This window comes from Neopelma chrysocephalum, unplaced genomic scaffold, assembly GCF_003984885.1.
Source record: "Neopelma chrysocephalum unplaced genomic scaffold, ASM398488v2 Primary Assembly neopelma1_97390, whole genome shotgun sequence".
NCBI lineage: Eukaryota > Metazoa > Chordata > Aves > Passeriformes > Pipridae > Neopelma > Neopelma chrysocephalum.
In genome coordinates this window covers 5,941,732-5,953,861 of record NW_020926031.1, presented here as the reverse complement: position 1 = coordinate 5,953,861, position 12,130 = coordinate 5,941,732, and the positions used below count along the sequence as shown (strand labels likewise).

General features: G+C 40.0%; 1 protein-coding gene across 2 annotated transcripts in view; it reads left to right on the top strand.

Annotated features, from left to right (window-relative positions):
• The window catches only part of WDFY4 (WDFY family member 4), a 128,076-nt gene that overhangs the window by 102,746 nt on the left and 13,200 nt on the right, over positions 1–12,130 (top strand). For both annotated transcript variants that reach the window (XM_027672326.1, XM_027672325.1), the window contains exons 52-56: positions 4,555–4,708; positions 6,305–6,396; positions 10,223–10,435; positions 10,963–11,110; positions 11,935–12,092. In XM_027672326.1, coding sequence (XP_027528127.1) covers positions 4,555–4,708; positions 6,305–6,396; positions 10,223–10,435; positions 10,963–11,110; positions 11,935–12,092 — 765 coding nt within the window. The remainder of the gene's footprint in view (positions 1–4,554; positions 4,709–6,304; positions 6,397–10,222; positions 10,436–10,962; positions 11,111–11,934; positions 12,093–12,130) is intronic.

The following is a 12,130-nucleotide window of genomic DNA, read 5'->3' as shown; positions in this document are numbered from 1 at the left end:
GGGGTACCAAATTTCCTGATTGCCCTTTTCAGCAGGCAGTTGGTAATACACAAGCAAATTCACCTGGGCCATAGCAGAGAGTTGTTACCCTCATTTCTGTAGTATGTGTTGTGTTATAGCAGGGTCTACCAGGAGGACAGATCCTCAGAAGTTTATTTTTTAAGGAGTGCCTTACTGAAATCTACCTATCCTTATGGAGCAATATGAGGGAGATAGCTAAGCCATACAATTCACACTCAGAGACTGCTGTATCGATAGTGAGGGATGGCTGTGTCTCCTGCAGCTTTCCAAATGCTTTGCTATTATGCTGGTCTTTTTTTTCCTTGTCTTTTTTATCTTTTTTTTTTAAATGAACTAATACAAATAAAGTGCTGTGCTAATTAAGTAATAAGCCCTATGATATCGGCTGTTACCAGCAGTAGCTGATGGGTTAGTGAACCACCTGAGGCAATGGTTACCATCACACTCTGTGAGCCATATGTTAGCTGCAGTCATGAATGACTGTGAAGCAGTTATTTCTTGTTGTAAACAACAAAGGCTGCTGTATCTCACTGGCACACTTCTCATGCATAACGGGTTCGCAGTCTGAGCAAATGCTTTGTGGCTGTGTTTATGTGTGATTAGCAGGTAACCAGCAATTTTGTGAGGATAGTTATCTTCAAAGGCTGCTGAGATCTGAAGCACTCAAAATTTTGTCTGGATGTGGATCCACTGAAACTGTTAAACTTTTCCAATTCTTATTCTTTTGCTTTTATGTTGCCACGTGTTCAGCTGAACTCATTGCTGTTGTTTCCTCCAGGTGACTGGTCCTATAGTGGCTTAGGAATTTCTAACTGTGAGATGCAGTAAAGCAAACAGCAGACCCAAGAACTGTATGAGCAAGTCAGTTGCAAGAAGGGCACACCCAAACTTAAGACCTTGGAAGGGTGCTGTATTTGGGAGCTGTGAAAACCTCTCAGCATCTTAGAAATCTATGTTTATAACTGCAAACAGCCTGAATACATGACAAGGAAATGCAATAATTTGGGTGCACCCCTTGTGAAAAATCAGTGTTGGCATAACATCTTGTTTCTCAAGTCAAACAATTGATTTGCACTTGACCACAGAAGAAGGCAGTGAGGAAGCATTGCCTTTAGTAAGAGGATTGTACAGGAGAAACCTTATTACTTCACTTTTTAAGTGTATTGAGATCTGACTCTGGAGAAAAATTTGTAGGTGTTTTGCATATTGTATTGGAATGAATGAAAAACTGGCTCATCAAACAGGTATTGGATGGTACCTTCCACTTCACCTTGGTCAAGTACCTCCTGGAATTCCTTTCAGGAATTGGTCTTAGCACCACAGAAGAGCAGTAAAGGTTTCTGTGTTTAGTATCTTTGTTAGAAAAGCATTCTAGGACCCCATGCCCTCAATAGAGAGACTTGCTTTTGATCAACTCAGCTTTTTATCCCCTTTTATTCTTATCCCATTGTTGCATTTCAGGTATCAGATTGACCTTTCCTGAGGTTTACCTCCCAAAAGTACTTACAGAAAATAGGGTTCTTACTCTTCATTGTGTCACTGACTCTTGAACAGTCATTTAAGCACTATCTGCATGTAATAACTTCTCAGCATGTCTGGGCCTGTGAAAAAGTCTTTGCATCTTCATAAGCACTTCTTAGAAACAGTTTGAGGTCTTAGAGTTTAAAGCACCATCAAGGTGATGCTTAGTTTTATAAATGTGTGAAGTTCTACCATCTCTCTAGGGATAACTGTGCCTAGTTGCTTTGTATATACCGTGCTGGACTTCAGTTTTAAAAAGCATATTTTTCCAGTATTTCTGATGACAGTAAGGCCTCTACTGAAAGGAAATAGAACAGAGACTTACTGTGTCTAGCTGTAGAAAAGTCATAAGAGTTTGTTGTCTTGCAATCTAAAAGCATAAAGCAATTCTGGATTCTCTTTTTCCCTTTCAGTGCAGTTTTTGCATTCATAGAGAGAGAAAACTCATTAATTCTGATATAAATATATGCAAATAAATTTATTAATATAGGAAATGGGAAAATCAGTTATTGCTTCCTTTATAAATAATACAGGCTTAAGTTTTAAAGATATTACTTTTCCCTAAAATGAATTAGACAGCCAGGGAAAAAATCACATTTTTTCGTGGTGGTAATATCTTTAACCAGATTTGTTGCGCTAACAGCATTTCCTATGTATATATTATTTTTATTTAATACAGGTAATCTTTTTATTACAAATCATATTGTTTCTCAGGAGATTACGACCAGCTCTCATAAAAGCTGCAAAAAAAGATGAAAAAGCATCAATCACCACCAGACACAGCACACTGTGTGCAGATTAAATATACAAAGCCCTTTAATATGCTTCAATGAGATACTTGTTAGCTGTTGATTTATTTATAGTCCTCTTTCTACTCTGTTTTAATTTCAATTTGAATTTGACTCCAAGGGTCCCTGCCTAATAATGATCAAGAACAAGATGACCTTGTGCATCAGATTAACTCCAGATAGGCTTGCTCATGTGATTAGTCACTTCTTCACTTCGTCCCTTGAGTGGATGTGGGAAGGCTTCACAATTGTCAGTGGTATAAGGAAGAAGGACAAGAAGCTAAAACAGAACTATGCTGTCATTTAGAGATGAGACTGGACCAGAAGGCTGGTCAGAATTCACCTCAGGGAAACAGGGACAGGGTCTGTCCATCTGGACTATGTGCTGGGTTTTGGTATGAGTCTATCTCAAAAGACAAGCAAGGAATGTGGTTTCACCTCTTGGGATTTAGTGACTTCTGTCTTTTGATAGCTTACCATGAGGGTATTTTCTCCCTAACGAAAGATATGGCAAAAGTTACTTCTTGACTTGCAGTTCCCAGACTAAGCAGAGTTTATAGATCCAAAGGAGTTGCAACCTAAGTGTGCAGGTACTCAGGGGAACCAGAAGGGCAGTGGTTCTTAAGGTCAGAACTGCTGCTCAGGATTCATCTGGTCCATGGGAGTGGGATGCCATCCTCACAGCATGAGGGTGCTTAAATGTTGTTTTCCTATTTAATAGATTGTAAGTGAAAACTTCAGCTGACTGTTACTGTGCAGAAGTACAACATCCTTCTCAACTGGCACATGCAACAGTCTACAGGCAAAGAGAAAACTGAACAGAAGTTTTCCCAAGAGGTCAGCCATAGACAGAACCTGTCTGCATCTCATATTCATTAACAGATTGACTCTTGCACCATGTCTATGTTTTAGTGTCTTCATTATGCAATCCTACTGGCTTATTCTTTTTGCCCAGTGAAGCAGCTTTTGAGGATTGAATGGCTGAGGATAAGCAATTATTCAAAAATTTTCACTGTGCTGCAGAACTGTTTAAAGATACTTGTTCTATCTCTGACAATCTCTCTTGAGCTTCGGCAGTGGGATGTAGTGTTATGTCCTCTGACATATAATCCAAATTAGTTGACCCCAGTGAGAAGTATCTATGTTGTCCTGGGAGCACTGCTGCCAGCACCTGAGCTAGATATTGAGAAGTAATTTTATTCTGTTACTTTAATACAGTTAAAAGTCAGCTTTTCTTGTAAAACAGTTTGGTGTTTCTGACAAACTCAGATGATCCCAAAAACTGATTTCTATTTTTTTTCCATTACTGTAGAAATTTTATGTTCAAATAAATCCTTTCATGCTGAATGTAGAGACCCATATGTAGAAGTGAACCTGGATTTTCACAAATGTATACAGTATCTGAAATCCTATTAGGAAATCCTGTAGGAAATATGGTTCCATTGTAAGGCATGTTCCCTTCCTTCAGTAAGTGAAGGATTATTTTTTAATCCTTTCCTCTTGAGGCCTTAGTTCAGAATGATGTCCTGGGCTACTAAGGCTGCTTTTGTCTGCTGTTTGACTCTCATTAATCTAAACATGTTCAAATGCTCTCAAGAGGTGAGGTAGTTTGTTTCTCCATCCTTACATACCAATTCAGCGTGGTTCCCAGGTATTCTTCTTTTCTTCCCCTCTTTATGTTGTCTGTCCTTCTCATAATGTATGACCAGTCCCTGCAGGCTCCTGCCCACTGGGCCTTTCCTGTTTTGCTGGATCTAATGAATGTTACTTCAGTGGTTACCTTCCCCCTTCTCCAAGTTTTTTTCATAGGAGAATTGCACATAAGATTTTTTGTGACTTGTTGGGGTCACAACTGAAGTGAAAACACTTAAGTTGTGTCCACTGCTTTCAAATCACTTTGGGATGGAAGGAAGTAACTGCTTTCAGAAGCATTAATAATGGGTATGCTGATATTCTCAAGCTGCCTATGATTGTTTCTTCTTGCCTCTGTGTTACTGCAGGCTGTGCTAAGACTCCAAGCTTTATGGTCTTCTCAACATACGTACCTACAAATCAGGACTAAAACAGTCCCTAATATAAGATCGTAGTATACATGTCCTGGACAGATCTTGAGACATCCTCTTATTAAACATGTGATAAAGTGATCATTGCAGAATTGTCTAAGATGCTTTTTATTTAACAGAATATTCACATAGAAGTCTTTTTGTCTGTCTACATTTCACAGGGTGGGAGTTTTGATGTTGCAGACAGGATGTTTCATAGTGTCAAGAGCACGTGGGAATCAGCATCAAGGGACAACATGAGTGATGTCAGGGAACTCATCCCTGAATTCTTTTACTTGCCAGAGTTCCTAACCAATGCAAATCACTTTGAACTTGGTAAGTTCTAAAAAAGACTTGTGTTCCTCCCAGCATCCTGCCAAAAGAAAAGGTCCAAATCATGTGTTTAGAGTTGGTCACTGGACTATGCGGACTTTTGAGACTTTCTAGTGATAAGAGATCAATTTTTCTTAAAATAAGGCTACAAGAACACAAGCTGCTGGTATCTGAATGATGTTAGAAGAATCAAGTTTACAGCTCAGAAAGGAGCTAGTAATTCCTATTAGTTACTGTGCAAGGGAATTACACATTTTATCAGACAAAATTGGATTTTGATATAAGAAATCTAGTTGTCTGCTTTTGAAAATTTGGCCTCATCATCACATCTCTGTGGCTATGAAAAATATAATAATTTGACTCTTAGAGGTGGGTCAATTATTAAATGGTGTTGGTGAAAGGTGGGATTTTTTTAATCTCATGTGAGACCACAAGGTGAATAAAGTTTCCAAATGTCTTCACTGTCATCTTGAAAGGTTCTGCACAAATCACATGAGCTTGATATATTTTCCTTGTCCTCAAGCAGTATCACAATCCCCCCTGAATGTACATTGTCTCTAGACCTTTCTGCATCAGTGATGAAGGGCCAGAGAGAATCCAAAAAAAACAGTATTCAGAGATAGGCATGGCAGTTCTGATTCACTTTGCTTTACAGGACATTCACACCATTTGCAATGCAAAGCTGCTTTTTTTAGTAGGCACAGGTTGGTTAACAATTTGGGCAGAGGAAAAATACTTTAAGAATCATCCTAAATTGGTGACAGCAAAGGCAACGTAACCCATGGCATTGAGATCTAGCTGTAATTGTATTTAAGATATCAGTGAAATGAGATACGCTTTAAAAAAAGAGCAGAATAGGAAAAAAATGTGTTAGAAAACTGTTAAAAGATAAGAAAGAATTGGGGTAGTTTCATCCTGAGGGGAGGCCAAGAAACAAAGCCTGGCTGAAATCATCAAGATCGGAGACTGACCTGAGTGGAATTTAATGGAGGGTCATGAAGGACATCAGAATTTGGCCAGTAGAGGGCAAATATACAGAAGATTTTACAATAAGCAAAGCTAAGAGCCAGAATCTGTTCACTGCTACACTGAAGGAAACTTGTGGTCCCAGACCTGAACCTCAGTTTAGATTTGAATTCATCTAGTTGTGCAACACCGTGCTCTGATTTAAGAACATATGCTCACTTTCTGAAAGGAATCAGGTTGCAAAGGGCTTGAGAACAAAATCCCTCTCAGTGGCTGATTTAGTAGGAATATTTGGCAGTTAGACTCACAGGATTAGGTATAAAAAGAAAGTTGTGCAAACAGGTTTGTCTTGTCTGCGTTTGCATTCTGTGCTAAAATGGTTTGTGCTGATGACATGCATATTTTTACTGTATTAGTGACAATTATTAGAACATCTTCTCAGTGCTTTATTACTGGATGAGAATTCCCAGAACACTGGGTAATCAGTATTCTATGGCACTAAATTTGATGAACCTGAAACTGCATGTGGGAAAATCACCTCAATTTCCTTTGACTTCAGTGTATTAGAAAAGCTGTTCCTGTTTGCAATGTGTCTTATTCTTGTTTTTGATTCTCCCTTTGTAATTCCTGCAGGCTGCATGCAGGATGGAACAGTGCTTGGAGATGTGCAGCTTCCTCCTTGGGCAGGTGGGGACCCCCATAAATTTATTCTACTGCACAGACAGGTGAGTGAATATAAAGATTTGTGACAAAACACTGGGTCCCACTCAAAATGAAACTCTGAAGGCCAGAGTCACAAAAAAAAAATGTTGGATCCAAATGCATCCTGGTTTTGTGGAGTTTGTAACAGTTCTGCACTTTGCTTGTCTGCTTGTCTCCCTAACAATTCACCTTGAATCAAGGCCAACTTTCCAGACCAGATGAGGGTTATATATATTTATGTGCATATAGTTCCATGTTGTTGCTAACAAACTGTGTGTTTATTTAAACTATTTATCTCTATCTCTGAGTCATGCCAGAACTAAAATTATAATTTTTCGGGGGGGGGGGGGGGGGGGGGGGGGCAGAGGGGTAGAAACTTAATGTAATTTTCTGCCTTTAATGGAGTCAGCCTTGGCCATTTGAAAGCAAATACCTTTAAGGTCCTGAGACTTACTGCAATTAGTTCTATCTGTTAATAGTTAGAAAGTCTTAACTTCTGTGTGATGTCATCTGCTACACAGAAGTGAATGCAAATGCAAATCTGTATAAAGATTGTTGTATTGAACTCAGACTGCAGCATAATATCTTGGTGCACGGCTCTATAGTGCCCCTGCATTATCCCATCAGATTTCCTCTGGCAATCTGCATGTGTGAGTGCATACAGATTGTTGCTGTGTACAACAAATATGATGATTACATATGTTAGCATTTGTGGAACTAAACAAACAGCCCACGATTTTCAAGGCATTGCATCATCCTGGTTTGTCATATGTAGCTTCAGTTTTTGCCTCAGTGGGTTCCTCTCACCATTGCTACGCAGGTCCTGCCCTTGGGATTTTGAATTTCTCAATAATCACTTTGTAGGTGACTGTATCCAAACCGGTAGATACAAATGTCTTCTCTATTTTGCTGTTTCAAAATAAGCCTTTACTCAGTTGACCTCTTGAGTGCTGGTTTAAATCCTGTCTCTGACATCCTTACTACCTTAACTTTTTGTTCCTCTTTTGAACAAAATCAGGGTCATACTCTTATTTTGTAAATATTCTTTTCTCCACTGTTCCCTTAACCATTAACAGCAACCACAATGCTTTCATATAATCATAAATTGGTTTGGGTTGGAAGGGACACTAAAGACCATGTAGTTCCAACCCCTCTGCCGTGGGCAGGGACACCTTTCACTCTCTGGTTCCTTTCACTGCTCTATCTCATTCTGTCTCTGTGACCTTCCAAGGTGCTCAATCTCTGTTCTCCACACCTACCAGATGTGCTGCAGACAAAAATCCATGAAAGCCTGAAAGATGCTGCAATTTTACACTAATATTTTTTAAAACATAGGGAGAAATGCTGTTTCTTCTACTGTGACTTGTTTGAAGAGTAAAGTACTGAGCTGTGCTCCTTACTGCTTGTGTAATGGTGAGCACTGCAAAGGCACTTGGATACAATGGAGAAATCTGCTTTTGCCTTGTACTTTGGAGTTACGGTGCAGTTTGGAAATGAATCTATAGTCATCCCTCCATAGCATGTCACTGTAGAGTGATCTCAGATTGTGTGAACTAGATTTGTTTTGGATGAAACGAAACAAAAGCTGCACTCCAGTTGTGCACTCCAGATGCTGATGGCATTCAGCCTGCGGGAGCAGACTAGGTTTAGTTGGAAGTAAAGCCCCCACAGTGCATGTAATGTGGATACTGGGTCCTCTCTACCATTTGTCTACAGAACTGCTTCCACTGAGCTGCGCTATTTAATAACATTGGCACAGCTGATAAACAGATTAATTCAAACCTCAAATAGGAGCAGCTTAGCAAATGAATGATCACATTTCTGTTCTTAATAATTTGCCAGACCTGATCGAACTTCACATATACTCAGTGCAATATCCTCTCTTGGACCATAGCTGGTATTAGGTACTACACAGGAGAATGCAAAAAATCTTGCTGTGGGAAATTGATTAGCCTGCCTGGGAAAGTGAAGAGTCAGAGATCTTGAATTCTGAAACATGAGGGTTTCTGCCTCCTCTGAAATCAGCCACAAGGCTGAAGGTAGTACTTACTGGTACCATGCCATTTTTAGGAGGCTTCACAATGAGTTTGGTGTATTAAATGGATCCAGGTTGACACTGTTCTAAGGTTTGGCTATTGCTTTAAAGAATATGAGAGCAAAGAATTGTTCTTGACATAAAACTCTGAGTAGCTTCCTGTTTCATGTTTAATAAGTTAGGGATCTAGTCTACTAAATAAATATATTTACTTCCTCCCTAGACCACAAGTTCTGCCTCCCTGGCTGGGCTTGTCATAGTGTTCAGTGAAATACTGAGAGGCTGCACAGTTGCAGCTCTGTTGGTTGCTTTGTTTTGCTTTGGCAGTGATGCCAGAAAAAATTTACAGTTTGTAATTCATGGACTAACTGCTTTTATTAATAAGGATGAGTTCCGAGTCTGTTCGTAAGTGTTTTCCCGTTGTTTGCAGGGGACAGATTGTACACTGTGCTTGTTCTCTGAGCTGCCCTGTGATCATTATAGCTGTGGGCAGGGTCATTTACACCAGCTGCACTGGGCTAACTGTCTGCTCTGTGAAATGAGCCATTGTTCTGGATCCCATTAGCTTGTTTATTTCTGCTGTGCTTTGGGTGGGATGGTCTGCTTGGGAGACTTTTCACTGAGCATCAGGGAGTATTATGCAGTCAAATGATTTGGAGATAGGAAAGTACTTTTAATAATGCTTAACACTGCTGCTTGAGTCATTGGCCAAGACTATTTGGGAATGCACAAAAATTTGGTGAGGCAGGTGATGGCAGGAGCAGTAGCTTTTAGTGAAGCTTCGTGGGTTAGACTCTCTAACCTGGTGGTGGGCAAAAGTTCAAGTTGAACTTGTGTCCACTGCTTATGAACTCACTGTCTTGGGTCTTCCAAGCCCAGGTTTTCCTCCATGATTACATTGAGCTTTCTAGAGAGCCCACATTTGGGTGGTGCCATTAATCCACGTGCCAGTCACTATGGTGGCAAACCTAATCAAAGTCAAACATTTTTGGGGGGGGAAAAACGTTTAGACCCTGAATTTTTCCAGGATGAGGAAGTATGGTGCTGTGATTCTCTGCTTAAGCCCTGGAAGGGTAGCAAAATGTTTGCTGGTCAAACCCAGGCAGTCTTGAAACTTCTGTCATACAGCTGCCTTGATGGGCCCCAACTCTGCTACTGCAGCTATCGCATAACCCCTTCTTGGCTTGCAGCACCCTTTGCCATTTCACTACAAGCTCTACATTCTCTTTGCTGGTTCATGGCATGCAGCCTTTCCTGTTGTATCCTTCGGACTCAAAGCCCCTCTTCTAGTCATCTCCTTTTCTAATCTATTTTTATATGTATTTTCTCAAATAAAAATCTCTGCTACTCAGTGTGACTCACAGCTGAGGCATATTTCTACAAATAGAAATTCACTTGTGGTTTGTCTGTAAGGTGGTGGAACGAAAAGCTACCAAATGCTTTGCTTGTTTAAACCATCTCATGTCAGTAACACTATGATAGCACAGACTTCAGTGTGTGCTGAAAGCTGGAGGATGTGCCAAGATCTGTGGAATGCTTTCACTTTGCTGTGTGAGCCTACCTGTGTTGTCTCTGAGGATATTGCTCCTGGTGTCTGTTAATCAAACATGCTACACTCTGTCCCTTCACTTCCCGTGGGGATCCACTTTGGTCTTTTTTGGTCTTTTGTGAGGATGTGCTGAGAATGGTGGTACCAGAGGAACTGAAAGTGTGAAGATTCTGTTGCAGAGAAGTCTCCAGCAAGGATTGGAAAACAATAATGCATTTGTAATGGATACGGTCTAGTGAATTAAGTGATTTTCTTTTGGTTTCAGGCACTGGAAAGTGACTATGTCAGTGCACACCTTCATCACTGGATAGATCTTATTTTTGGCCACAAGCAGCATGGCTCAGCTGCAGTGGAGGCAGTTAACACCTATCATCCTTACTTCTATGGAGACAAGATGGACCTCAACAACATTAAAGATCCTCTGATTAAAAGCACTATCCAGGGATTTATCAGCAACTTTGGACAGATACCAAAGCAGGTACCACTTTATCATGAGACTAAAGAGCATAATTTATTTTGATCTTATGGTGTTTGACAAGAAAGCAATGATAGTAACTGAAATCAGAAACATCTTCTGATTTAAATCTGCTGAAAGATGGGCTATAGACTTTTCTAGGTTGTGTACTACACCAGTATGCACCCACACCTTCTAACCATGCTGTTCCTGTTGTATGCCACAGAGATGCAGCATCAGCCCTGGGTTCTGCTCCTTCAGTACAGTCACACGAGAGACCACTAGTCTGGGAATGGGTATAGTCAAATAAAACCCAGCTCAAAGTCTCATCTATAGTTTTCTTTCTTGTCTGGAATTGCTGCGATTAGCTTTCTGCCTCTGTGAGGAAGGGATGTAGTTTGATTAAAATGTAATAAGGATAAGATTTTATTTTAATTAAGAGATTTATGTATGGTGGTTCTGGAGTCCATGATTAAGGATTTAAATTACTGTTTCTCCTGCATGATCTTGCAAATAGAGATTTTTTTTTCAATGCCATTCCATTGTTCTAGCTCTTCACAAAACCACATCCATCCAGGAATACCCAAGGGAAAAGCTCACCAGGAAGAGAGACTATGCTGTTCCTTCACTCAAGTGGAATTCTTCCTCCTTTTATGAGCAGCCTGCAAAATCTGAAGCTCTCTCCAGTTACTCTAAAAGGTGCTGCAGGGGCTGTGTTCTGTTTTCTGACCTAATAAGTGCATAATTCTTGGATAGGATGAATCTGGATTTTCAAGAGCACAAAAGTAGTCACACAGCTTTGTATGAGTTGGTTCAATCAAGATGCCTTCTGCCAATTGTTTTTTGTGTATGTGTATATTAGCAATAGGCATTGAAAACACTCAAACGTGTTTTAGAGTTCAGCACAGATTTTTTTTTTTATAAGACATCAGAATAATTTCTGGCTTCTACAATCTGAATATTTTAAATTGAAACCTAAAGCTCATTGTCTTCCATTTGCATTCCCTCTTTTTATATTCAACAGCAAAGTAAGTACTGTCTGTTTTTCCCCACCTCTCAACCTTCAAATCTTTTCTTTTTCTTAGTCTGCTACTTTTCTTATTATGAGGAAGCCTGGAACATTTCAGTGTGTCTATTTTTTCATCTCACAGCAGTGTTTTTTGTATCACACATCTTTGTGTGGACATTAGGCTCCCGTAGCTGTATTACAGAGGCTGTTGGTGACAATGCCTGTCATCCTCTGTAGTGCATGGCATAAGGCAGTCTGCCAGTGAAAAAGAACTTTATGACACTCCTGTTAAAGCAGTGAAACATGTCGCTCCCTCTGTATGGATTTATGTGGTCCACTGGAGAGGAGTGTTTCCACTATTCTGCCTGGAATCTCGGTTTTAGAGTGGATTTCTGTCTGTGGGCCTGACCCAGATGTGGGACTTGCCAGCCTCACCACACAAGCTGTGCAAGGAGGAAGGTTAGCATAAGTACCTTAAAACCAACAGAATTAAATATTTTCTCTATCTTGTCAGACTATCCCAAGGGAGCTATTGGGCATATTGTTCATACAGAGAAAGGCATTCTGGCTGTTGAAAAAAATAAAATTTTGATTCCTCCTCTTTGGAGCAAAACATTCTGCTGGGGATTTGAGGACTTCACCTGCTGCTTTGGCAACTATGGATCTGAGAAGGTAAATAAGAAAAAGTCTTAAGAATTCCAAAAATGAAT